The sequence below is a fragment of the Pipistrellus kuhlii genome, unplaced genomic scaffold (genome assembly GCF_014108245.1).
Source record: "Pipistrellus kuhlii isolate mPipKuh1 unplaced genomic scaffold, mPipKuh1.p scaffold_m20_p_9, whole genome shotgun sequence".
Classification (NCBI taxonomy): Eukaryota; Metazoa; Chordata; class Mammalia; order Chiroptera; family Vespertilionidae; genus Pipistrellus; species Pipistrellus kuhlii.
The window spans coordinates 85,521-112,524 of NW_023425595.1; the positions used below are offsets into that span (position 1 = coordinate 85,521).

The 27,004-nt window shown below is 64.8% G+C and overlaps 2 protein-coding genes across 3 annotated transcripts in view; both read right to left on the reverse strand.

Moving 5' to 3' along the window:
• On the reverse strand, positions 1-25,161 carry CD6 (CD6 molecule). Of its 2 annotated transcripts, XM_045577982.1 has the most exons (13): positions 25,037-25,161; positions 12,417-12,485; positions 11,185-11,544; positions 10,375-10,686; positions 8,690-8,992; positions 5,829-5,894; positions 5,335-5,475; positions 4,926-5,012; positions 3,454-3,576; positions 2,044-2,115; positions 1,161-1,328; positions 794-895; positions 1-134 (listed from the first exon to the last, which is right to left on the reverse strand). In XM_045577982.1, the coding sequence occupies exons 1-13, from the start codon at positions 25,092-25,094 to the stop codon at positions 70-72; spliced, it is 1,926 nt and encodes a 641-aa protein (XP_045433938.1). In that variant the 5' UTR covers positions 25,095-25,161; the 3' UTR covers positions 1-69. The 2 variants fall into 2 exon arrangements, with proteins under 2 accessions (XP_045433938.1, XP_045433939.1); XM_045577983.1 differs by lacking the exon at positions 3,454-3,576.
• Positions 6,578-27,004, reverse strand: part of TMEM132A (transmembrane protein 132A) — a 43,983-nt gene continuing 23,556 nt past the window's right edge. The window contains exons 12-13 of the mRNA XM_045577981.1: positions 24,700-24,707; positions 6,578-6,624 (exon numbers count right to left, since the gene is read on the reverse strand). The gene's annotated coding sequence lies outside the window, so the exon portion shown is untranslated. The remainder of the gene's footprint in view (positions 6,625-24,699; positions 24,708-27,004) is intronic.

A 27,004-nucleotide genomic window follows, 5' to 3' on the forward strand; every position in this document is an offset into this window, starting at 1 on the left:
CCTCCGCGCCGGGCGGTCCGGTCCGGAGGTCGGGGACAGGGCCAGGCAGAGCCGGCGCTCGCCGCCCGGCTAGGCGGCCCCGATGTCATCGTAGTCCTCGTTGTCAGTGGACACAGGTTGCGGGCTGGCGGACCCTGCGTGGCCGGAGGCTCAGGTCAGCGGGAGGCCCTGGTGATGCCCCAACGGCCCCCGGGACAGAACTGAGTGCCCCCCCCGTGGTCCTGTGGGGGAGGGGGGACAGGAATCCCACCTGGTCCTTGCTCTCTGCCTTCTCCCTCGCTCGGATGCCCACCCCAGAGGGCAGAGCCGGACCAGGGTCCAGGGCTGTCCTGCCTCCGCGGCCCCAGACCCCCATGACCATAGGTAGGGGTGTCGAACTCAATCAGAGAAGGGGCCAAAATCTAAAATCCAGTCTAAATCGCCGGCCAAATGGTTTACTGAACAGTCATAAACTGTCATTGTGATGGAAACGCAGCGGAGTGCAGTGATGACAGCGCGGTGCGGGCCACATTGCAAGGCCTGGCGGGACGGATTTGGCCCGAGGGCCTTGTGTTTGACACATGTGCCATAGAGGCTGGGAGGCCCTTGGCCACCCTGCTCCCCCAGTCACCCCACTGCTTCTGCTAGAAGCCCCCTTCCCCTCCAAGCCCTGTTCAGCCTCTGTCCCACCCGCTCCATTTCCCTCTGGCTCTCTCTCTCATAATCCCTTTACCTCTTTTTTCTCCTTATGTGCCCCCTCATCCCCCCCAGTCCTCTCCGTCCCCCTCCCCGGACCCCTCACCAGCCCCGACACCTGGACACAGCTCCTCCGGAGGGGGCGGGGGCAGCGGTGGCGGCTGGAAGTTCTGGTACCACTCCCCGGAGGAGGTGCTGGAGCCGTCGTCAGCCGAGGGCCCTGCGGAGACCCAGAGCCGGTCACGCCCGTGGAGGCAGCCAGCCCGCGCACCGCACACCGCCGGGGCTGGGAGCCCCCGGACTCCGCTGAGCCAGCCAGTTTGACGAAGGAGGCAATGAAGGCCCAGAGCAGGGAGGGCCCTGGCCCGAGGTCGCACAGCGAGTGTCTGCACCGCCCGGGTCAGGGCTCCCGGCTCGCTGCGTCCCCGCCAGGCTGGCCCAGGACGGGGGCTGGTCTCCTGAGAAGGTCCCCGGGCCCAGCTCACCTGAGAAGGTCCCCTGGGAGCCAGCCAGCTCCAGGCGCGGGGGCTGCTCGGGGAGGGGGCCCCACGGGGGCGGCCGGCTGCTGGGGCTGTTGCAGTAGCCCTCCCCGGACGACGTGCTGGACCCGCTGCTGCTCCGGGGGTGCCGCTGGGGGCCCAGGCTGGGGGGGTCTGCAATGAGGGTCCGGGTCGGCAGGGGGCCTGGGAGGCACAGGCCTCGTCACGGCCCCGGCCAGGCGGGGAGGGCGGCGAGCAAAGGCGGAGGCTATGGATCAGACTTGGCCAGGAACTGCCACCACGGGGAGCGGCTCCCACCAGGAAAGACCTCTGTCCACAGCCCTGTCCACAGCCCTGTCCACAGCCCTGTCCTCAGCCCTGTCCACAGCCCTGTCCACAGCCCTGTCCTCAGCCCTGTCCTCAGCCCTGTCCACAGCCCTGTCCTCAGCCCTGTCCTCAGCCCTGTCCACAGCCCTGTCCTCAGCCCTGTCCTCAGCCCTGTCCTCAGCCCTGTCCACAGCCCTGTCCACAGCCCTGTCCACAGCCCTGTCCTCAGCCCTGTCCACAACCCTGTCCACAGCCCTGCCCTCAGCCCTGTCCACAACCCTGTCCTCAGCCCTGTCCACAGCCCTGCCCTCAGCCCTGTCCACAGCCCTGTCCACAGCCCTGTCCTCAGCCCTGTCCACAACCCTGTCCACAGCCCTGTCCACAGCCCTGTCCTCAGCCCTGTCCACAGCCCTGTCCACAGCCCTGTCCACAGCCCTGTCCTCAGCCCTGTCCACAGCCCTGTCCACAGCCCTGTCCTCAGCCCTGTCCTCAGCCCTGTCCACAGGGGGGGGCCGAGAGGGGCTGCTGGGGCCACATCACCCTCCCGCCCCCCCGAACCCACCTTCCTCCACGGGGGGCATCCGGAACCGGCTCTGCTGGGCCGCCTCCTCCGTGACCCGGTACCGCTGGGAATCTGCAAGCAGAGGGTGTCCCCTGAGGCCGGAGGAGGCCGGAGGCTGGACTGGCAGGAAGTCTGCCCCAGGGCACGAAGGACAGTCCCGGGCTCTCGTCCTGGTCCAGGAAACCAGGCGGGGACAGGCTGCTTCTGGCCAGAAGCCCTCATGCCCTCCTACGTACGTACCCCCTGTCCCAGGTGCCCCTCCCGCCACTTCAGAGAACCTTGAGGCGGGGCCTTCCCCGCGGGTGGGCAGATCTGGGCAGGAGCGCCAGACAGGCCCTGAGGAGGCCCAGAGCGTAAGCTGGAGGCTTGGGACCCGCACAGGCCGGCACCTCCCGCCAGCACCAGGAGAGTCAGGCCCACCGGAGCGCAGGGACAGACACAGGGTCTGAATCTGCAGTCGGCTCTTCCGAGCCTGGCACCCTGACTCCCCGCCTCCAGCTCAGAGGCCTGGCCTCAGGCTCTCAGCTCCCAACGAATGAAGAATTGGGGCCATTTGCACCCCAGAGGCCCTGGTGTCCCCAAATCCACTTCCCCTCCTGTCGGGGAGACCCTCTGGCTTTATGGGGACACACGGCGGCCTGGGTCAGAGGCTCCGTCTCCCCGCCTCTCCGGCAGCTGGCTGGCGAACCACGATGGGAGCCACGCAGGCACCTCCGGCCTTTAGGGGAGGGCACGCCCCACCTTCCGGCCCCCCTTCCCGCTGGCAGGGCCGTGGGCGTGGGGTGAGCCATTCGGGACCACAAGGACCAGGGCAGCACCTTAGGCTGCAGAGCAGCGAGAGGGAATTGGCCTGGGCCCTGGGCCCGTGTCTGAGGACACGGTCACTCGGGGTCTGTCACACACGGCCCGCTGTCACCCTGACGTGTCCGGCAGGTGCGGGGCTGGGCTCGGGAATTTGCCACAAGCTCCCAGGGCTTCCACAGAGGGTGCGGGGTTCTCTGCTTCGCCTGGGCCCTGCTCCCCGGGAGGCATGGCGGGGAGCCGGAGGAGGCGGAGAGCAGGGGGAGCGGGGCTCAAGGCGGAGGTTGGGGGGGCGGGGAGGCCCCTGGAGGGACGGGGCACAGAAAGAGCGTGTGAGCGTGCAGGAAGCCGACGGGATGGTGTGTCCCTGACCCCCTCGTGTCGCAGACACAGCCACCCCGGGGAGCGGCAGGGACAGGCCCCAAGGCCCTGCGTGGCCAGAGGGGAGCGTGGGCGGACGGAGGGGGAGGCCGTGCCTGGGGGGGAGGGGGACGAGGCCTCCAGGGCCACAGAGCACTTTGAACCCTTCTGTGTGGGCCTCCGACGGCGGAGCCGGTGGGCAACAAGGGGGCTCCTCCCTGGCTGTGCCTGGGCCGGCCCGGCACTCACTGTAGAAGGTGGTCAGGGCCACGGGGGGCTGGGCGCTGAAGTCATAGTGCTCATAGTCTGAGTCGGAGCCGGAGTCCGAGTCCGCGGGGGGCGGGGCCGGGGCCTGGATGGGCAGCTTGGGAGCTGGGGAGAGAACAGAGCAGCCGTGGCCAGGGGGTGGGCGGGGCGCGGGGAGAGGCGGCCGACGGCGTAGACGCGGGGGCAGAGAGGCAGGGGGAGCCGCGGGCAGCCTGGGTTTTCCCGGCGTCCCGCCATCGCACCCACGGGACCGAGGGACACTCAGGGACCAGCACTCACAGCAGCAGCGCCTGCCCGCCCGGCAATGCCCTAGGCTTACACAGACGGCCGCACTGGACCCTCACAACAGCTGCGGAGGAAGCGCCCATCGCTGGCCCATTGTCCAGCTGAGGAAACTGAGGCACGGAGGCCCTTGCCTTGCCCCTAGAGCCGTGGTCGGCAAACCAAGGCTCTCGAGCCACATGCAGCTCTTTGGCCCCTGGAGTGTCCTAACGCCACTTCTTCAGAACAGACCAGCCCAGGCCGAAAACCGGCTTCTGCGCATGGGCCACAGAGTTTCCGTCGCACTGTCTGTGCGCACCCACACGTGGCATTTTGTGGAAGAGCCACACACCAGGGGCCAAAGAGCCGCGTGTGGCTCCTGAGTCGCGGTTTGCCAACCACCACTGGGCTTGACCATCATGCTCAGGGAGTGGCCGCTCAGGGTCCGTACCATGTTCTCTCCTCAGACACACGTGCTGCAGAGCGTGTTAACACCTGACTGGGCGCCGCCCGCCTCTCAGACAAAGGCGAGTCCATAGTCACAGCACGGCGTGGTGAGGCCCAGCTCTGAGAGCAGAGCTCGGAGAGGCAGGACCCACACGTCACAGGGCATGGCGAGCGGACCCAGTGCTTCCCTTCAGGAACACGGGAATAAGGCCATGTCCCAGGAGGATGGTGACAGACCCCGCAGGGAGGCTGAATGGACAAGCCACCGAGAGAGGAAACGCAGCCCTGGCTGGTGTGGCTCAGTGGATAGAGCGTTGGTCTGTGGATTCAAGGGACGTGGGTTCGATTCCGGCCAAGGGCGCGTGCCAGGGTTTCGGGCTCCATCCCCGAAGGTAGGAAGCCACGCCCCTGGGTGGGGGACGTGCAGGAGGCAGCCAATCCATGACTCTCTTTCATCATGGATGTTTCTATCTCCCTCTCCCTTCTGCTCTGAAATCAATAAAAATATAGAAAGTTTTAAGAAGAGGAAATGACATCACAGCCGGCTAGCCAATCAGCAGAGCGGAGGTTTCCCAGGAGAGCCAGGTCCCGTGCTGGTCCCCAACTCGGAAGCCCGGGGGCCTAGAATGACGGCGCCACCAGCTCCCCAGCCAGGCCGGGCGAGGCTGGCACAGGCCTCCTCCTGGCGGGCCCTGCCCGGTACCCTTCCTCCGCCCCAGCCCCCACCCAGGGGCGTGGCTTCCTACCTTCTCCTTTGGGGACCTCCTGGTAGCTATTGGCCCCTGCCACGGCAGCGGCGGGCCGGTGTGGGGGCGTCATGGCAGCAGGGAGGGCTGTGGGAGGGGCGGAGACCCTGAAAGTCACTGCTTGTTCCCTGCCAGTCTGTCTGGCTCTGTCCGTCCCCCTCCTGCACCCCCTCCTCCAGGCCCCCCACCCCAGACAAGGCACTCCAGACACATGATCTGGTCCTCCCGTGGGGCCACATCGGTCCACTCCCACGGGCATGCTGGGAAAATCCTCCCCATCAAGGGGCTCTCCCAAGTCCAGGGCTGAATCACTGCTACTCCTGCTGGGGTCCCCCAAGCTCCCCGCCCGCCCCCCAACGGCCTGCGCCCGGGCCTGGGCCCTCCCTGCGGCTCCCGGGGCCGCACCCACCGTATTTCCCTTTCACCCGCAGGAGGAGCACGCAGATGCTGACGAGCGCGCCCAGCAGGAGGGCCCCCAGGACGGCGCAGGGCACGAGCAGCGCCAGCTCCCGGGGCGTCCAGTCCTCCGCGGGCACCGGCCCCGCCGGCTCTGCAAGCGAGAGCCCCGTCAGGGAGAGAGGGGGACGTCGGCTTCTCCCCGCCCCGCCCCTCGCCTCCCCGTCCCGCCCGCGGCTCCCCTTCCCTTTCAAAGCCGTGTCCTCCCCGGCCGGCCGGCCATCAGGGGCCGGTGAAGAGCGAGCTCCGCACACGCATCCCGATGAGTCACCCACTGGGTGGCACTTCCTCCTGACCCCCCGACCCCCCTACCCCAACTCCGAGCTCTCTGCCCACCGCGTGGCCGGCTCCCGTGCAGAAACACATCCATCCATCCATACACACACACACACACACACACACACGTACACACGTGCACCCATGTCCCCGAGCCTCTGAGACACTCACCTTCGGTGGCCGGCGGTGCGCTGGTAGGAAGGTCAGACGCGGACCCGTTGAGCAGCTTCCGGGAACCTGCCGGGAAGCACCACGCAGTCACTGGGCACGTGTTCCTGAGCTCCTACTGTGTGCCACAACCCACAAGTGACCCGGAACAGGGCACGCACACACGCACACACGCACGCACACACACACACGCACACACACACACGCTAAGGAGAACATCACGGGTTCCGTGCCGGCCGCGGCCCGTGGTCAGAACGGGGGCTGATACAGGATGCGCCTCCCCTCTGTGCACCTGCTGCAGACCACAGCCCTTTCCCATTCGGGCGGTTTGCTCCGGGGGCGGGGGCCTGGGGGGGCGCTGGCACGCGTCATTCTCATAAGCTCTTGGCAGGTAAGGGGGCGGGGCCCCAAAGTCCCCGGTGCTCCGGGATTTCCCCGCCGGCCTGGCTAGCGTCCGACCCACTGGCAGAGACTGAAGCCGCGGGCACGGTCAGACCATGTTTCTTCCCGTCTGACGGTCTCAGCACCCCTGAAACCGGGGGCTGGCACCATCACCACAACTGACGGCACGTCAGGGGCGTGTGGGCAGCGCTGTGTCCGGGGTGCTGCAGGTCAGTGGGACCCACGTCCTGCGTGGGTGCGAGGCTTTGCGCCCAAACAAGAGGAACCCGGGCGTGGAGAGGCCGCCCAGGTCAGGCTCCGGCCGGTCAGGGCGGTGCCCACGGCGTGGGGTCCGCGTGGGGTTTTTCTGAGATCGCCAGCCCACGGGAACCGCCGGCCAGCACAGAGGGCGGGCGTGGCGAGGCCCGGTTCACGCCCTGAGGCTGTGGGGGTGGGGAAGAGCCGCCCTGGCCGCCCAGAGCGTCTGCGGGCCTGAGGGGCGGGTCCCTCTGCTGCCCGGACCTGTCCTTCCCCACCCGTCCGTCCCCGCTGCGGGCTCGGGTGGAATTCCCGGTCCACACCTGTGTGTGTGTGTGTGTGTGTGTGTTCCCGGTCCACACCTGTGTGTGTGTGTGTGTGTGTGTGTGTGTTCCCGGTCCACACCTGTGTGTGTGTGTGTGTGTGTGTGTTCCCAGTCCACACCCGTGTGTGTGTGTGTGTGTGTGTGTGTTCCCGGTCCACACCTGTGTGTGTGTGTGTGTGTGTGTGTGTGTTCCCAGTCCACACCTGTGTGTGTGTGTGTGTGTGTGTGTGTGTGTGTGTTCCCGGTCCACACCTGTGTGTGTGTGTGTGTTCCCAGTCCACACCTGTGTGTGTGTGTGTGTGTGTGTTCCCGGTCCACACCTGTGTGTGTGTGTGTGTGTGTGTGTGTTCCCAGTCCACACCTGTGTGTGTGTGTGTTTGTGTGTTCCCAGGCCACACCTGTGTGTGTGTGTGTGTGTGTGTTCCCAGTCCACACCTGTGTGTGTGTGTGTGTGTGTGTGTGTGTGTTCCCAGTCCACACCTGTGTGTGTGTGTGTGTGTGTGTGTGTGTTCCCGGTCCACACCTGTGTGTGTGTGTGTGTGTGTGTGTATGTGTGTGTTTTCCCGGTCCACACCTGTGTGTGTGTGTGTGTGTGTGTGTGTTCCCGGTCCACACCTGTGTGTGTGTGTGTGTGTGTGTGTGTGTTCCCGGTCCACACCTGTGTGTGTGTGTGTGTGTGTGTGTGTGTGTTCCCGGTCCACACCTGTGTGTGTGTGTGTGTGTGTGTGTGTGTGTGTGTGTTTTCCCGGTCCACACCTGTGTGTGTGTGTGTGTGTGTGTGTGTGTGTGTTCCCGGTCCACACCTGTGTGCGTGTGTGTGTGTGTGTGTTCCCAGTCCACACCTGTGTGTGTGTGTGTGTGTGTTCCCAGTCCACACCTGTGTGTGTGTGTGTGTGTGTGTGTGTGTGTTCCCAGTCCACACCTGTGTGTGTGTGTGTGTGTGTGTGTGTGTGTTCCCGGTCCACACCTGTGTGTGTGTGTGTGTGTGTGTGTGTTCCCGGTCCACACCTGTGTGTGTGTGTGTGTGTGTGTGTGTGTTCCCAGTCCACACCTGTGTGTGTGTGTGTGTGTGTGTGTGTTCCCGGTCCACACCTGTGTGTGTGTGTGTGTGTGTGTGTGTGTTCCCGGTCCACACCTGTGTGTGTGTGTGTGTGTGTTCCCAGGCCACACCTGTGTGTGTGTGTGTGTGTGTGTTCCCAGTCCACACCTGTGTGTGTGTGTGCGTGTGTGTGTGTGTTCCCGGTCCACACCTGTGTGTGTGTGTGTGTGCGTGTGTTTTCCCGGTCCACACCTGTGTGTGTGTGTGTGTGTGTGTGTGTTCCCGGTCCACACCTGTGTGTGTGTGTGTGTGTGTGTGTTCCCAGTCCACACCTGTGTGTGTGTGTGTGTGTGTGTGTGTTCCCGGTCCACACCTGTGTGTGTGTGTGTGTGTGTGTGTGTGTTCCCGGTCCACACCTGTGTGTGTGTGTGTGTGTGTTCCCAGGCCACACCTGTGTGTGTGTGTGTGTGTGTTCCCAGTCCACACCTGTGTGTGTGTGTGCGTGTGTGTGTGTGTTCCCGGTCCACACCTGTGTGTGTGTGTGTGTGCGTGTGTTTTCCCGGTCCACACCTGTGTGTGTGTGTGTGTGTGTTCCCAGGCCACACCTGTGTGTGTGTGTGTGTGTGTGTGTTCCCGGTCCACACCTGTGTGTGTGTGTGTGTGTGTGTGTGTGTGTTCCCGGTCCACACCTGTGTGTGTGTGTGTGTGTGTTTTCCCGGTCCACACCTGTGTGTGTGTGTGTGTGTGTGTGTGTGTGTGTGTGTTCCCGGTCCACACCTGTGTGTGTGTGTGTGTGCGTGTGTGTGTTCCCGGTCCACACCTGTGTGTGTGTGTGCGTGTGTGTGTATTGGCGGGGGGTACCTGAGCAGACGACCCTGGCTGCCTTGGACTGGCGGCACAGGTTGGAGTTGTTGAACCGCCACCGACAGTGGGAGAGTTCGGCCTCGTTTCCCTGGCAGGAGTAGTACATCCGGCCGGGCAGGGCGTGGGGCGGCCCCCGGGGTATGTGGGCCACGGTGCCGCAGCCCAGGGCCCGGCAGAGCACCCCGGCCTCCGACCGGTACCACTCGCTGTCGCACACCGTGCTCCAGACCCCTTGGTAGTGCACCTCCACCTGCCCCTCGCAGCCGTCCACGCCCCCGGTCAGGCGCAGGGTCTGGTGCTCTGTGGGGGGGGGGGGGGAGTCAGGTCAGGATCCTTGGGGCCCAAAGCCCCGCCAGCCCAGACCCACAACCGAAACCGCCACAGAGCCAGCCCGTCTCCGCGTGCTCGCCCTCCAGCCCCTGCAGCCCCGCTCCTCGGCCCGTCTGCTCTGCTCCTATGTCTTTGCTGCTCTACGTCTGGTCCGTGGACCGAGCATCAGTGCTGCCTGCATTGCGATGGGCCCCGAGTTCGCCCTCCTTCCATCGTCCTGGTAAATGTTAACCCAGCGGTGGCTCTAACCTGGTTTTCCCATCAGCACACGCGTCTGCATGTTAACGCTTTTTCAGTACAATTTACCGATCAGCGGCTTCCGTTCCTGAAGGAACCCAGGAAGCCATCGGACCTCAAGGCCTCAGAGAACCAGATGGCCAACTCGAGGATGCTGACCCTGAACATCCATGCTGGGACCAGCAAGGACCCTGCCTGCCTGTCCGCAGCCCGCCCCTCCTGCTCTCCTCCTGTGCTTCCCCTCTCCCTCCTGACAAACCCTCTGCTGCACGAAGATGCCAGGATGGGCTCTGGGACAAGAGTCCCCCATCTCCTCAGGTGGCCGGCACTTGAATAAACCCATTTTCTTCTCACCCAAACCTGTCTCACAAGTCTGGCTTTTGTGGAAACGGGCAGCTGGACCTGGGTTTGGTTACAGAGTCTGGTTAAAAATGCAGAATCTCGCCCTAACCGGTTTGGTTCAGTGGATAGACCCTCGGCCTGTGAACAGGTTCGATTCCGGTCAAGGGCATGTACCTTGGTTGCAGGCACATCCCCAGTAAGGGGTTTGCAAGAGGCAGCTGATCGATGTTTCTAACTCTCTATCCCTCTCCCTCCCTCTCTGTAAAAAATCAATAAAATATTTATTTATTTTTTAAATGCAGAATCTCAAGTTGCATCCCAGAACCCCGGAGTCAGAATCTGCATTTAACAAGACCCTCCATCCCCCACCCCCCACCCCCACCCCGGTTCCTATGCCCGTTACAGAGAAGTGTTGGCTGGACCGGAACGTCATGGCCTTGTCTGGACTGCCAGCAGCCTCCTCGGGCCTCCCTGCCTCCGTTCTCCCGTGCTGCTCCGAACAGGTGGCTGCCTCCCACCCAGGAAGAGCCTCGCCCTAATGTGATGGGTGCACTCCTCCGGCTCCGGGCTGCCCGCTGCCCCCAAGCTGCCTCCGCTCTCTCTCTGGGGGCTTGGACCACCGTTGCCTGGGGTGGTCTGGTCTGGTCTCGTCTTCCCTCCCGGACAGTGACGTGTGAGGACAGGGGAACCTCTCCCGCACACTCTGGGCCTGGCGCCCAGGAGGCCCACAGTAGGGTTGGTGGAGGACCGGGGTCCGGGCGGCACGCACTCACCTGAGCACACCACGCCTGCGTCCTCCTTGTGCCCGCAGTAGCCCTCTCCGGGCCGCCCCGGGCAGTCCCACAGGTAGGCCTCGGTGCCCGAGCAGTTCACCTGGTCCCGGTGGATGGGCCCCCGGCCGGCAGCGAAGTGCAGGCCCGGGACGGCCCGGACGGCCCAGCCGCAGCTCAGCTGCCCGCACACCACGTGGGCGTCCTCCAGGGCCCACGTGTCATCGCACAGGGACCCCCACTGCCCGCGCTCCAGCATCTCCACGCGGCCCGCGCACGGGCTGCCGCCGTCCGCCAGCCGCAGGTCGCGGGGCTCTGGGGGTGGGGGGAGAAGGGGTTACGGGGAGGGCAGGGAAGGGGGCGAGGAAGGGAGGGGTGGCCGGGTGGTAGGGACTGGGCCAGGTGGCTGTGGGCAGGGCTGTGGAGCGGGTGGGCGGGGCTAGGAACCTGGCGTATTTATGTATTTGGGGGGTCAGGGTGGGGATAAAGGAGACAGAGGTCAGAGAGGGATGAGGGATGGGGCCAGCACGTAAAGCCTGCAGACCCCATGAGGACTGGGGGCTTCCGGGGTCGGCTGAGAACCAAGCTGGCCAGGTGGAGTTGGGGTGGCGGGGGGAGCAGGAATGGGGGGATAGGCTCAGAGCTGGAAGTGAGACCAGGCTGTGTCCTGGGTGTGGGCACCAGCTTGTGTTTCCATGGTGGTGGGTGGGGGACATGGGGAGGGCAGCTTGGGCCCAGTGCCCGGGGCTGGAGTGGGGGGCCGGGAGGTGGGGCGGGCGGGGCGGGGTGGAGCCGGGCGGGGCGGGGCGGTACCTGCACAGGTGACCTGGGCGGGCGGCCCGTCCTGGGGGCACGGGTGCTGCTCCACCCGGCAGAGCCGCCACTCGCTGCTGCTGCACTGGACCGCGGGCGCCAGGACCCACGTGGCGTTCGGGGTCCCGCTGGCGTCCGGGGTCCCGCTGGCGTTCCCCGGGGCGCGGTCCAGGGGCAGCGGGGTGGGCTGGGCCGGCCCCCGCCCTGCCCCGCCGCAGCCCAGCGCGCGGCACGCGGCCTCAGAGGCGCTGCGGTCCCAGTGCAGCCCGCACGGGGTCTCCCAGGACGCCCCTGCCCACACCTGCACGGCCCCGCTGCAGCGGCTGCTCCCGTTCACCAGGCGGACCTCCAGCCGTGGCCCTGCAAGCACAGGCCCCGCTGAGCCGGCTGGAGGCCCGCCCTCCCTCCTCCTGACGGACAGCACCCACCGGCTCCGGCCTCGGGGCGGGACGGGCCATCCCCCTCGGCCTGGTCCTGCTCCTCCTTAGGTCAGGAGCGGGAAGGAGGGGGACTCTGGGGGGAAGGAGCAGTGGGCCTGGGGCCCCGGGGTCCAGTCCCCAGAGACCCTCCCCTCTCACCCTGCCTCACGAGCACTTGTGTGAGGGGGGCAGGGGCCTGGGCTCAGACGCCCCTGGTATTTCGGGGCCAAGGGTCCCCCCAGGCCGCTCTCTGTCCTGAGGGTCGACCGCAGGGGAGGCCCCTGTGACCTGGAACCCTCAGGGCAGATGGGGGGGGGGGGGTGACGGGGTGACAGGGTGACGGGGTGACGGCTGTGAGGTGGTTTCCTTCCTCAGAGCCCCTCCTTAGGGAGCCTCCCCAGCATGGCACCCCGGGGTTGGCGCTCAGCTTGGCACAGAGTCAGTCCTTCACAAATGTCTGTGGAGCTCACCTAGGGCCCACCTGGTGGGACCCCCCCTTCCCCTCCCTCCTCCCTCCTCTACCCCCTTTGTACCCCCTTCCCCTCCCTTCCCCCCATCAAGGCTTTTTAGCTTCTTCTCAGCGGTCCCCTAAGATGCGCCCCGCGCCCTGGCCACCTGCCTGTGACGCCCCAGGGCCTCTCGGGTGGGGGTTCAGACCCTGAGGGCCTGAGGAAGCCTGCACACACGGGGCGTGGGAGGGGGTGTGGTCTGGAGTTAGGGAGCCCCCCTGGCAGGTCCACGTCCCCTCCCGGCCCCCAGGCACGCCTGCTGGGCCTCGGGACGCTGACCAGGCCCAGGAGGCCGTGTCCTCACCTGGCTCCGGGGGCTGGCTCTCGGCTCGGCTGGGGCTGGGCGGGCCGGAGGGGGCTGGCGACGGGTGACCTGAAACCAATCAGCAGCAGCCGCGGTGGGTGAGTGAGCGGGGCACGAGGGCACAGAGGCCGGTGTGCGAGGGGCAGGGGCACACGCTGCAGCTGATGCGGCCGCGGAGAGACAGGGCCTGGGCCTGGGTGCCTTCACCTGCCTCCCCCGCCACCCGGGGAGGGCAAGTCTCACACTTTGGAGCCGCAGCACAGCCAAGAGGAAGGGCCAGGGTGGGGCCAGGCCACGCACCTGCCCCGTAACCCTCCCCAGCCGGTCCCTCTCCCTGCCAGAAGCTTAGAAGCTGTTGTGGCTAAGCGGGTACAATCCCTGTGAAACCCCCGGCAGACGAGGAACCTCGAGCCCTAACCGGTGTGGGCAGAGCGTCGGCCTGCAAACAGTCCGAGTTCGATTCAGTCAAGGGCATGGACCTCGGTTATGGCTCCTCCCTGGCCTAGGCCCCTGGGGGGCGCGTGCAGGAGGCAGCCCATCGATGTGTTTCTCTCACCGACGTTTCTCTCTGTCTCTCCCTCTCTCTTCCCCTCTCCCTAAAAATCAGTGGAACGTATCCTTAGGTGAGGATTTTTTTTTATTTTTTTTTTAAAGCAGCTTGAAAACGGCGCTATTCTTAGGAAGGACGTTGGGCTGGAAATGTGTCTGGGGGTCCGTAGCAGCCTGGAGGGGCCGTGCCCTGGGCTGAGCAGTGGGCGGCCCATGAGCGTTCGCTGAGCCGGCCCTGGGGGGGGGGGCGTGAGGAGCAGGAATGGGGGATGGGGGTGAGTGTCATCGGAAGGGTCCGAGAATCGGGGGCCCACAGCCTGCCCGGCACCGGGGCATCTGCCCACGGCCGCACCCGGGGAATTCCTCTCTCACGGCTGAGAACGGAGACGCGGGAAGGAGCGTGCCCGCAGCCGCCTCTGCCGTGTGGCCGGCCGGCCGAGCCGAGCGGGAGACTGCGGTTTGGCCGGCGCCGGGCGGGACGGGCTGGGACGGAGGCGCGTGGACAGACCGTCTGTGAAACACGCAGCTCACGGGCCCCGGCGGCTGCCCCCACGCGAGGCGCTGCCTGCTCTGCTGCCCAGGCCTGCGTGGAAGAGGAGCCACTGGCCACTGACCACACAGCTGACTCTGGGGCCATGCGGGGCCAGAGGGGCACACCCCCACACGCGATCGCAGGTCTGCGGACTCCCCCCAACTTAACCACCGATAGCCCCCCTCCTGCTCGCTGCCACACGCCCAGCCCGTGCACACGTGTGCCGTGGGCTGTGTGTCCCCTCCCGGGCCCTCACAGGAGAACGCTCACTGCCATCCAGTAAATGTGAGGGAGATGAGACAAATGCATGGGGTTTGCTTTTTAAAACCCACGCAGGAGTGGGCCCAGGCAACGCAAACCCCGACGGCTCCAGGGCCTCCGGCACCTTCCTCCCACCCGAGGCACACACCTCCGTCCGCAGCAGCCGCGCCTGCCCCCGCCCCGTCCCCCCGGGAGCCTCCGCAGTGCTGCCCCCACCCCGACCCGCCGCTCCCTTCCCTGGCTCTGCACCGAGCCCCGCGGTCCAGGAGACGAGAGGGGGACGGCAGTTGCCAGGGAAACAGGAGTTCCTCCCAGAGCACAGGCTCCGTGGTTCCCGCCCCGAACTAGCCCTTCTTTCCGGCTGCCAGGCCTCCGATGGCCGGCCAGGCTCAGGGGCCTGAGCCGCTCAATGCAAACCCCCGGGTGCGTGCGCCTCCGCCCTGGGCAGGGGGCGCCGCTCCGCGCCCCTTCACCGGGACTCTGTCTGTGCGGCCAGCCGCCCTCCAGGACCTCCGCCCCCCTCCTTCTGGAGGAGAGGCGTGTGCCCCGAGGCCGGGCGGCTTCTCGGCGGTTCTCAGCGTCTTCACAGCAGGATGACTCACGTGCGCGTCACGTCTCACTTTCGGCGGAGCGGGTGGGAGCAGCCCCGAGGGGTGGCGGCGCCGAGACCAGCTCTCACTATGACCCTGGGCAAGTCCCTGCCGTTTCGGGGCCTCAGTTTCTCCCGGGTGCGTGGGAGAGGGGACCAGTGGGGGTCTGACTGGGGGGCGGGGGCCTCTGACGGTAGGCTGCCGGCCAGACAGCACGCACACACACACACACACACACACACACACACACACCCCGACTCCTCTCTCGGCATCGGCGTCCTGTTAGGGCCCAGGCTATCCCGCGCTGGATCTGAGTTAGCACGTTACTCCTTTCCCAGTTCTTCGGTCCCCCAGCTCAGGGGCCTTGTGGTGCCACTCGGCCTTTGACCCCTGACCCCGTTAACAAGGGTGCCTGCTCGGGCATGGCGGGCGGGCTGGTTGGTGACACAGTCCTCGGGGTCTTACTTGTCCCCAGGAATCTATTCTAGTAGCTAGAGTCATGCTGGCTTGAGGGCTGGGGTGGTGATGGAAGGTTTCCAGGTTTAAATACACGTATGTTAAAATGGAGATTTGGTAAAAAAAAAATATATATATATATATATACATACACACACACACACTAAATAATAGGGTACACGTGAAGGCAAATCAGATCATATTCTTCTACACATCAAGGAGTCCCCATTCCCCCTGCCTCCGGGCCAAGCCCTGACGTGACCTGTGGCCCCTGACTCCTGCCAACCTCTCTGCCCCCACCCCTCCCCCTCCCTCTGTAATCTCCCCCAGGAGACCAGCCTCAGCCCTGCCCCAGGGCCTTTGCACCTGCTGTTCCCCCGGCCCTGAATGGCCTGTTCCTCCCTGCTGATCTCACCCACCTGACCTCACACGTCCTCCGAGGCCTCACTGTGCCCCCCAGACACGCTCCGTCTTCCTCGCTTGGCTGTTTTCATTGTTGCCCATGTTCCTCCGAAATGCTAGGACTTCCCGGAGGTGCCTGCCCGGTGCCCATCGGGATATACGCTCACTGTGCTTACATGTTCCCACACATTACACGCTCAGGAGAGCAGAGAAACTGTGCCGAGCGGCCAGGACCTCGGCCAGGCCGTCCCAGCCGGACGACCAGCGACGGGACCCGCGTGTTAGAAACCTCAGGAGCCAGGCCTCTTCCCCGGAGCCGGTGCTGCCTCCCGGAGGCCCGCCTGGCGGTCCCCCTCCTCAAAGCTCTGCAGCCTCAGCGCTGAGCGGAGGCCCCGGCCCAGCCCGGCCCGGCGCCTCCCGGACGGCGTTTGCAGGTCTCAGGAGGGCGGATGTGGGGGCCGCGGGGGGTGGGGGGCTGAAAGCTCGCGTCAGAACCAGGACGGCTGAGTTAGCTTCTCTGCAGCCCGGAACCCCTTCCCTCTACAAGGGCCCCCGGCCTTCGCCTCCCACACGGGATCGGTTTCTCTCTGGATTCGTGCTTCCTGAGTGGCTCCTCACTGGGATCTCAAATAAATGCCCGAGGCCCTCACTCTGGCCATTTAGTTATTCGTCTATAGTTTTATTGATTTCAGAGAGGAAGGGAGAGAGAGAGAAGCTTCAGTGATGAGAGAGAATCGCTGATCGGCTGCCTCCTGCACGCCCCTCACTAGGGGTCGAGCCCACAGCCCAGGCCTGTGCCCTGACCGGGAATCGAACCGTGACCTCCTGGTTCAAGGTCGATGCTCAGCCACAGAGCCCGCCCGCCGGGCTGGCCTTTTCTTTTTAAGGAAGTTTCCCAGCTGGTCCCGGTGCCTCTGCATCTGATGTCCGGGGGACACAGCGGCCCGTGGCTGAGCATCGACCTTGAACCGGGAGGTCCCGGTTCCATTCCCGGTCAGGGCACAGGCCAGGCTGTGGGCTCCATCCCCAGTGGAGGGCTAGCAGGAGGCAGCCAATCAGTGGTTCTCTCTCATCGTGGATGTTTCTCTCTCTCGCCCTTTCTCTCTGAAATCAATAAAACCATAAATAAATGAATAACTAAATGGCAGAGCGAGAGGCCACGGGCATTTATTTGAGATCCAAAGAAGAGCCACTCGGGAAGCACGAATTCAGAGAGAACCCGGATCCCGTGTGGGGGGCGAAGGCCGGGGGCCCTCGTGGAAGTTCCTGCCGGAGGCCCGGCTCCCGTCTGACGGCGCGGCGTCAGCCGACACGCCCGGGTGCGGGGCGCTTGGCCAGTCGCTGCCTGTTCCCTGCGAAGGAGCGACGCCAACGGGAGAGAAGGAAGTCTGAGGGGCCCAGAGCACAGGCCGTGGAGACACGGGTGGCACACGCACCCGGCACGTCCAGCCGGGTTTTCCTTTGCCTTCGCGGGCGCTGCCGGGACAACGGGAAAACCCGGAGAAGGCCTGTGGGCAGTCCCACAGAGTTCATCACGCCAATCCCCTGCCTTTGCGAAGGGGGCTGCGCTGTGTGAGGTCACTTTAAGGCACGTTGGCGTAGTTACGAGCAAGGAACCTACTAGAACCTACTCGCTCACGGTGCAGAAAAGCAGAGGAAATGGTGTCGCTGATGGTGGCAAGGTGCTCGCAGCTGGGGAACTGAGTGAAACACACACGGAACTCACAGTTTCTACGTGAGAAACTGTGCCGAAATAAAGAGTTAAAGAGCCCTGGCCGGTGTGGCTCAGTGGAGAGAGCGTCGGCCTGCAGGCTGAAGAGTCCCGGGTTTGATTCCGGCCAAGAGCATATGCCCACATTGTGGGTTTGACCCCCAATGCAGGAGGCAGCCGGACAGTGATTCTCTCTCATCATGGATGTTTCTGTCTCTCTCTCCCTCTCCCTTCTCTCTGAGATCAATAAAAATATATATTTTTAAAAGTTAAAGAAAAGAAGGCAGAGGATGGGGGGGCAGGGAAGCTGCTGAGAGGGAGGCCATGTGGGGTGAGCCCCCCCGTGTCCCTGGGTCCCCCATCGAGGGGGCGCTGAGGACCACCTGCTGGCCCGCCTCTGCCCTGCGGGGCCTCGGCACACCGCTCCCTGCACCTCAGCGTCCTCCTGTGAGAAGCAGGAGGCTTACACACCACACCTGGGCGTCTCCCAGCTCACGAGTCCTCATGAAGTTTCCAGAATTCTACCTGGACCAAGGAGCGGGGCTCATTCAGGGAGCGCGCCGGCTTCACGCCAGCGAGGGGAGGAGGGGAGGCGGCTTGGCCACACAGAGTGGGTCCTCCTGCCCGTCCGGGCTCGCTCCCCGCCTCTGCCCGCCCAGCCTGCTCCCGGGCACCCTGGCCGGAGGGGAAACATCACGTTATCCTGAAGCGAACCCCACTTAGAAAGCGGTGCTGGTGGGGCGGCTCGGGGGCCGAAGCTGCTGGTCCCGCTGTCAGCAGCAGCCGCGGGCGCTTCTGTAATGCGGACAGGGCTGCTGTGTGCATAACTGGGAACCTGGGCCCAGGCTCCGGAGGGGACTCCCGGGTTGGAAGTGGGGTGCTCAGATGGGAGCCCCAAGACCCCTGGAGAAGTTCCAAGGTTCCTCCTCTCTCACAGCCTGTGTCCCTGCAGGGCCCTGGCCACCAGCGCTGCCCAGACCCCCCGGGCGTCCACCGGCCCCGCCCAGTCCGGTCGGGTCCGACACAGTGATTGTGGCCTGGACACTTACAGGCTGGACCTGCTGCTGGCCCCCCTCCAGCACAGGGCTGGGACCCAGGGGTGCTTCACATTAGGGGACCCCAGGCCAGCACCTCACAGCTTCCTTCTCTCCCCAGGGCCCTGCCCGCTGCCCAGGCCGGGTTCCCGAGGCCTCCCGGGCATCTGTGGGCAGATGGCAGCCAGGCCTACAGCATGGGGGTGGGACTGGCTTCTCCCACTTCCCCTTCTGCTGTCCCTGTGAGATCCTACCAGGCCCCGCCCAGCGGCAGTGGTGACCACGAGGCCCTCTGGCACCCTGAGGAACCCTGTGCTTCCCCACGGACCTCACAGCCCAGGGCTCATGGGGCCCCGTCCCAGCCTGGGCCCTGGAGTCAGCCATCAGCCAGACTCAGAGCTGGGGAAACTGAGGTCCACTGTGGACATGCGGTAAGAGCACTGAGCTGCCAGTCAGGAGGCCTGAGCTCACGTCCAGGCCCTGGGCAGATCACTCAGCCTCGCCAACCCTCAGTTTCCTCATCTGTACAATGGGCTGTCATGTGGGCCAACGAGCTCAACGTGCAGAGGCGTTCTGTTAACCACCAGGCCCACGCCCTGGGCGCCCTGGTCCTGCCACATGGCCTGGCCCCCAGAGCTGGGCTGGGGGCCCCAGCAGCCTGGCACCCATGTCGCGGCCACCCCCTGGCTCTAACAGCTCTGCTCCCCGCCGGTGGGTCTGAGGGGACCCCAAGGACTGGGACCCCCAGGCCGGGCTCCCTGTTCAACCGGCTCATTTCTGCGGCGAGGAAACCAGGGCCCAAGGGAAGGGAAGGAACTGGCCCGAGATCACTCCGCAAGCTGCAGCCGGAGAGCCCAGACCCCCTCCCGTCTCTCCTCCTCGGGCACCTACCGCCCCGCAGCGGGGGCTCCGTTTCCCGGAGCTGAATCGAGGACGCGAGGGGGGCCCCGCCTCCAATGTCCAGGCTCACCAGGAAAAGCCCGGCTGCCCAGGCCCGGGGCACGGCCTGGCCCGGCCCTCCTGTCCAGGGCGCGGCCGGGGAGGTGAGCGGGCGGCCTCCCGGCTCCGTCAGGCCCGGGGACAGACGCCGCCTCCGCTGCCCGTTCTCCGGGCCGGTGCTCCCACGCGTGGCCACCACGGGGCGTGGGGAGAGCGATGGCGGTGGCCCCGCCGGCACTGAAGACCCCGTCACTGCGGGCGTGGCCCTGCCAGCCTCTGCTGCCTTGGAGGAGGCGCGCGCCCCGGCTCCCGCGTCCTCCGCGCCTCTGCCGCCCTGACCTCCCGCACGCCGGGGAAGATGGCCGGCGTCGGCCGGATGGCCCGGCCTGGTTCTGTTTCTGGCACGTCTGTTGTCCCCATGGCTATCAGTAAGGCGGTTTGCACTGGCTCCATCTTTATCAAGCTTTTCCCCCCTAAAAATAAATGTATTTCCGCTTTAAATTCAATTGAGAAAGAGGGTTGACTACATGGTCAGGGAGATGGCCGCTCTGGCAAACACTGGGCTCTCCGTCACCGCAGCCTGGCCGGGCGGGGGCAGAGGGCGGGGGCAGACGGGGCTCTGTAACTGGGGAGGCAGATGGACTGGGGGTCCCGGCCCCAGCCCGGTCGGCCCAGGGCAGGGCGAGCACCCGGCGGCAGGGCGTTCGCTGGCAGTTTCCCAGCTGCGGTCCAGGCAGAGGGAGGTGGCCTCCAACCCGGTGGCCCTTTCCTCCAAACCCCGGGCCCGAAGCCCCCGCGGGGCCAGCTGCTTATTCCTCTGAAGCCAACACTGGGGAGACAGTCTCGTTCCTGAGCTCCCCACGCGATGGTGAGGCTGGCCTGGAGAGGCCTCGGCAAACGCCGGCTGGGGGAGGGGTGTGTGGGCGGTGTTTCTCCCCCATCAGATCCCTGTGGTCCTCATATCCAGCCCCCGTGCCAGCTGCCCTGGCCCCGTCACCACAGGCAGCCAGCTGTCCGTCCCCACCCGTCGCTGACCTCTGACCTCTGACCCGAGAGCCCGGCTCAGGAGAAGTGAGCAGACAGTGGGCGTCCGTGGGGACATCGCACAGGGAGAACATGAAGAAACAGGACTGGGATCATGGGCACACGGCTTTAACTTAACCCCACCCAGTGGGGGGCAGACCGAGAGAATGAGGTCGTATGCCTTGGAGCCAGAGGTCATGGGTCAGAGAGCAGCCCAATCGGAAGAGGACATGGGCTCTCTAAGGGCACGGCAGGTCCGCCAGCCACACGGCAGGAACAGTGACGCCTTATATTCTGACAAAATAATCAAAGGGCTGACCTCGCCTCTGTCCCCTGAGATGGGAATTCCACTCAGATCCAGACAACCCCAGGCCTCCCCGACGGTAAGCCCTCAAAGACTCGAATTTAAAAACAGAGATGAGCCCCAGCCGGTTTGGCTCGGTGGATAGAGCGTCAGCCTGCAGACTGAGGGGTCCCCGGTTCGATTCCAGTCAAGGGCACGTGCCTCAACGGCAGGCTCGATCCCCAGCCCTAGTCAGGGTGCGAGAGGCAGCCATTGTGTCTGTCTCACATCGCTGTTTCTCTCTCTGTCGCTCCCCTTCCTTTCCACTCTCTCTAAAAATCAAGGGGAACATATCCTCGGGTGAGGGTTAACAAAACAAAACAAATATATATATAAATAGAGATGGGATGACCAAAAACCCCGCGCATTCGTAATTCTGTTAGGTGCCAGTTGGGTCCAGTTTGGTGTGTTCATGTGTAAAGTCCTGTCTTTTTTATTTGTTTGTTTTGTTTTGTTTTTAAAATATTTTATGATTTTTACAGAGAGGAAGGGAGAGGGATAGGGAGTTAGAAACATCGGTGAGATTGCCGAAACCGGTTTGGCTCAGTGGTAGAGCGTCGGTCTGCGGACTGAAAGGTCCCAGGTTTGATTCCGGTCAAGGGCATATACATTGGTTGCGGGCACATCCCCGGTGGGGGGTGTGCAAGAGGCAGCTGGTCGATGTTTCTCTCTCATTGACGTTTCTAGCTCTCTATCCCTATCTCTTCCTCTCTGTAAAAAATCAATAAAATATATTTAAAAAAAAAAAAAAAAAAAAAAGAAAAGAAAAAGAAACATCAGTGAGAGAGAAACATCGATCAGCTGCCTCCTGCACATCTCCTACCAGGGATGTGCCCACAACCCAGGTACCTGCCCTTGACCGGAATCAAACCTGGGACCTTGCAGTCCGCAGGCCGACGCTCTATCCACTAAGCCACACCGGTCAGGGTAAACGTCCTGTCTAGTTGATGTGTAAGAACATTCTGCCTCTAGCGTGTCTCCCGGGTTCATGGCTATTAGCTGAAATGTAACTGGAACTTTCCGGAGAATGTGACAGCGCCCGTGCCCAGTATTAGCACGTTTACGAGCGCCTCGTGTTCACGGGGTGGAGGCGTCAGCCCCTGGATGGAGAGCATCCTCGGGCGCCCTGGGGGGCTGGTTTCTTAGCGGCGTCGGGAGCATCGGTAAGAAAATCCCGTGTGTCCCATCTGCCGGCGCAGCTGCGTGCGTCCGGGCCTGCGGGTCCCGCTGGGCACAGCGGGGCGGGCCAAACGGTCACAGCTGTGAGTCCAGGCCGCAGCGTTCCTCCGGTGCTGTTTTCTGTGGGAGCAGCTGCAACCTCCCTCTGCCCCGTACGGGCCTCACTTTCGGTTTCCCAGGAGCCCCGCTTTACCCAGGGACAGTCAGACCATGGGGCAAACTCTGCTGACCCAAACTCTATCGCTTCAGCCTGCAATTCACACGGAAGCCACGGGCCAGGCTTTACGTGGATCTGAACCAAAGCCTTCGGTGCAGTCCCGGCTCAGCCCTCCTCGGGCTCACTGCACGCCCTCAGGGCCCAGGCCTGACTCACTGGCGGCATTCCGGACACCGCACGGGGCCCTGAGAGTCGCTGCCGGAAACTGCCGGGCGGAGAACGCAGTGAGATTGGTCTGGTGAACTTCCACATTAAGGAAAATAGATTTTTAAAAAATATATCTTATTGATTTTCACAGAGAGGAAGGAAGAGGAATAGAGAGTTAGAAACATCACCGAAACCGGTTTGGCTCAATGGATAGAGCGTCGGCTTGGGGACTGAAGGGTCCCGGGTTCGATTCCAGTCAAGGGCATGTACCTTGGTTGTGGGCATGTCCCCAGTAGGGGGTGTGCAGGAGGCAGTTGATCGATGACTCTCTCTCATCGATGTTTCTAACTCTATCTCTCTCCCTTCCTCTCTGTACAAAATCAATAAAATATATTTAAAAAAAAAAAAAAAAAAAAAAAAGAGAGAGAGAGAGTTAGAAGCATCAATGAGAGAGAAACATCGATCAGCTGTCTCCTGCACACACCCCATTGGGGATGTGCCCTCAACCAAGGTACATGCCCTTGACCGGAATCAAACCTGGGACCTTTCAGTTTGCAGGCCGACTGTCTAGCCACTGAGCCAAGCCGGTTTCGGCGATTTTTTTTTTTTTTTAATTGCTAAGAAACCACAATTACTTTTTAAAGAAACCACAGCTCGCCCTGGCCGGGCACACGGCACCCCTGGGGGACCTCAGCGACCAGTCTAGAGGCCCCGGGACCCAGGCTCGGCCCCGCCTGGCACCACCGGCACCACCGGCCGGCTCTGTTACCGCGCCGCACGCAGAGGTCAGATCTGACCGAGTCCTCGGGGATTGTCTGGCCCCGTGGACGGCAAACCGCAGCTCTGGAGCCACATGCGGCTCTTTGGCCCCTTGAGTGTGGCTCTTTCACTAAATACCACAGCCTGGGCGAGTCTATGTTGAAGAAGTGGCGTTGAAAGAAGTTTGAGTTTAAAGAATTTGGCTCTGCAAAGAAATGTCAATCGTTGTGTTGTTGCTATTTGTCTCTGTGAACTAATGAGTTTGCCGACCACGGGTCTAACCAAAGCACCCCATCCCCCTCAGGAACCCCGAGATCCAGAGAGGAGAAGGGGCACATGGTGAACCCCACCCAGTCCTCCCAGTCATGGGCTCCTCACTCCTTCCCTCTGCCTCGTCCCCCGGGGGCTGGTCAGAAAGCAGAGGCACACGGGAAGGACACTGAGGCACGGAGCTGGAGGGACGGTGGGCCTGGGCCTCCGGGGAGCACCAGCCGAGGGCTGGGCAGTGGCTCTCTGGGCCCCAGGCTCCGCCCTGGTCACTCATCCAACAGCACAAGCCCGGCCTGACGAGAGGCCGGCCCGGAGCCCAGGCCCGGTGGGCAGAGACACAGCGAGTGAGGCCCCACGGAGCCGGGCACTGGGCCTGGGACGGGGCGCATGACCGAGAGGTCCTGCTGGGCTCCTACGGCCACGGCCGGGTCTGCCAGGGCCCCGAGGGCCAGGCCCCGGGCGCCTGCCACCCAGGGCGCAGCCTGGTGACCCCGCGGCTCCCGCCCCCTCTCCTCGCTCTCCTCTGCTCGTTTCCTTCCTTTCTCTCCCCCTGGACGTCCTGGCCTCCTGCCCCCGCCCGGTGACCAGGGAGGACCACAGGCCGGCCTGGCACCGTCCGGGGTCCCGGCCTGCTGGGCCAGGCGGAGGGGGAGCCGCCCAGGCAGCCGGTCACGTCCCCCCCACGTCAGCTGGCTCCGCTGTTGACCCCTCTCCTGGGGGCCGAGGCCCCGCTCCCTCTTCCCGGGAGGCCCTGCCCCCCCCCACGTGTCCCAGCGGCGGGAAGACCCCCTGGGCCTCGGAGGGTCAGGATGCAGATGGAATGCCATCAAACCGAACAGCAAGCAAAGGGTTCCCTGCTTATAGGGGCTCAGTCCCCCCACAAAGTCGGGAAAAGCTAACGGTTTGGGGCCAGGCCTCTGCCATTCCCCTCAGCTCCCCGGAAGCAGGCGCAGGGCCACCGGTGGGCTGCGGGCTCGCGCTTTCCCGTCCTCCCCACGGTTCACGGCGGGAACTGGGCTTCCCCACCGCCTGCTCCCGGCCGGCCGCACCCACGGCGCCCGATGCCGGCTTTTCGTTCGCACAGGGACCTCGCTTCCTCCCGACGCAGAGCCCGGGCCCCAAATACAGTTCCAAAAACACAGTGAGCCCCGTCCCATGTGCAGGGTGAGCCAGGAGGGGAGGGACCATGGCTCTGAGCCCTGCCCGGGCCGGGGTTCCTGCTTCCCGCCAGGCGCCGGCCCGAGCACCGAGCCACGGACCTTCGGACCAGACTGCATGCCGGCCGAGGCGGTGGCCGGCCGAGCGGAGGAGACCGGAGAGGGGGGAGGAGGGAGGAGGGAGGAAGGGGCCGCTCGGGCCGTCCGCCTCAGCTCCGGGCAGGAGGCCCCCGGGGCCCCCGGTCGGCGGGAGGGCCGGGCTGACCCCCACGGCTGGAGGCACTCACGTGCCCGAGCCCGGAGCTGACCGGCTTTCCCGGACCCGGCGTGAGGTCAGGGGCTCGGGGAGGCGGAGGGAAGAGCTTCCCTCGGAGCACGCCCAGGCCTCCCGGCCTCCAGCTGCCTCGGGCGCCCTCCCTGGGGCCTTCCTGGGCCTCCCTCGCACCAAACTGGCAGCCCCGGTGCCCCACCGCAGGCAGACCCAGTCTCCCTGGGCCCAGAATCCCGTGTTCACGCCCAAAACCCCCAACAGCCTCCGAGGACCACAGCCCAGCGCCCAGACCCGGCGCCCGGCCCCGGTCAGGAGGGCCCTGGCACCGGGCAAGCCCAGGAGGAAGGGGAGGTGCCACCGAGAACGTGCCTGTTGCTTTGTGCCCTAAACTGCCCCCAACGGCTGTGCGGAGCCCGCCCGACGGCTGTGCTGTGAGTGGCAAGCAGGGAGCCCACCCTCGGCCGTGGTCGGTCCTCTCTGGACTAGGGTGGGGGTTGCTGACCCTGTGGGGGGAGGCATCTCCCCCGGAGCCTGGGAGCCGCTGACAAGAGCACCCGTTCCTGACCTCGGCTCAGGCGGCCTCTCGGCTCCGTCCAGGCACAACCCAGCCCTCCGGGGGGCCCTCCCCTCTCCAGGCCCCAGGACTGTGGGCACAACGGGGCCTCCCTCGTGCGAGCACAGCCCGGGGCGGCGGGCCCCAGAAAGGCGGGTGGAGGGAACGGCCAGGAAGCGGCCAGGAGACCGGAGCCGTCCTCCAGCGGGCGGCGGGGGCGGGGGTACCTGAGAGGCCTGCCGTCAGCAGTCCGGCCACGGCGAGGAAGAGCCACCGCGGGGCCATCTCTCCGGCTCCGCGTCCCAGGGCAGGAGGCGGGCGGGCGCGATGCCCTCACGCCGCTGGGCCTGCGCTGCACCGGGTCCCTGCCTCCTCCCGGAGCCGCACCACGGCCTGTGAGCCGGCGCTGCCTCCGCTGTGGTTTGTTCTCAGGAAGCGGGGCCGGGGCCACGGCGGCAGGGGGGGGGGCACCCGCGGCCTGCACTCTGCGCCCTGAGCCGAGTGCACCCCAGAGTCACAGTCACACACACACACACACACACACACACACACACACACGTGTGTGCACACACATGCACGCATGCCCACACACACTGAGGAAATGGAAAGTGGGCCGGGCACGCCTCCTTTCTGGAGGCCAGACACACAGTAGGTGTGCCGTTGGTCTGAGGTGGGACGGTGAACGAGGGACCGCTGCCTGCCCGTTCCGCGGGACCGGGCTCTCCTGGGATCGCGTCCCAGGCGTGGCCTCGTCCCCGGGGGCGGCGATGGCTGGGATCGGGGGCGAGGAGCAGGTGTGGCGGCACCTGGGGGGAGCCGTACACCGGGAGGCCTGAGAGGCGGTCTGGCCCCGTCCCCGGTGCGGCTGCAGCACCCCCTGTGCTGGCCCAGGCGAGGCTGGTGCCCCCACACCCTGGGCCCCGGCTTGGAATCATTCCCGTGAGGAGCTGGGCCCAGAGGCTGAGCCGGATCCGGGAGCAGGAACAGGGGCTGTCCATTGGGCCGCACTGGACACGGGGGAGGAGGCACGTGTGTCAGTACCCATCGCGCTCCCCGTGGGGCTGAATGAACAGCTGAGGAAGGCACAGGCCGCACAGGGGTTCTCCGAGCAGATCCGTGACGGGTGAGGAGCTGGGTTCCGGGTTCCGGGTTCCGGCCCGGCCGGCCCTGGCCACCCCCATCTCAGGTCCACCCGGCCCTCCCCTGCCTGTGCGTCCTCACGTCCCCGCCAGTCTCCCATTCACTGCTCTGTGCGCTCTCACTTAAACGGCCAGTGGTGGCGGGTTCTGGAGGCTTCTCCTGGGGTCCCGCCAAGAGGGCACGTGATGCTGCAGATTGTGGAGCCCCAGGAGGCCAGGCTCCTCCCCCCTGGACCCTCCCGCCTGCGGGAGAAAAGGCTCCAGCACTGGCTGAGGCCGCCCCCTGGTGGGAGGTCCTGGAAGCACAGGGGGAGATGGGTGCCTCCAGCCTCCAGACTGCATTTCATTCCACTGACGCTTGGAGAGCCATGGAGGGAGGAGCTCAGGCAGGGACTCTGTGGAAGGTGGGGGCCACGGCCTGCCCTCAGGGAGCATGCAGGCACCGCACAGGGGGGTGGACGCAGGCCAGGGGGTGGGGAACGCGCTGGGGGCGGGGGGATAGGGGTGTCAGCTGATGGGCAGGGTCTGGAGAGACACGCGTTTGAGGGGCCAGGAAAGAGGGCTCGGCGTCTGTTTCTGGCAGCATGGCAGACGGCACAGGCTGAAGAGTTCTGAAACCAAACACACACAAACAAGCTGGGCAGAGACATGTAAGGCACATGTAGAAACGCACCGCTGATGTGGGAAGACAGTGCGGACGTTATCAGAGACCAAAGACGACAGGAGAGCGCAGATCCGAAGGCGTCTCGGAGAGCAGAAGCCGAGCGACCCCGAGGCTCTCTGGCCCAGCGGGGCAGGCGCTTCCGTGTGACCGGACGAGGCCTCGCGTCCCGGACAAACACCATGAAACCCAGACCAGGAGGCAGCTGATCGGTGTTTCTCTCTCATCCATGTTTCTAACTCTCTATCCCTCTCTCTTCCTCTCTGTAAAAACATCGATAAAATATATTAAGAAGAAGAAGAACAACAACAACAACAACAACCAGGAAACCATAACAAGCCCACTGAGAGGAGTGGTGGGTACGGAGGGTCTTATTGGGCGGGAGCACGATCAGT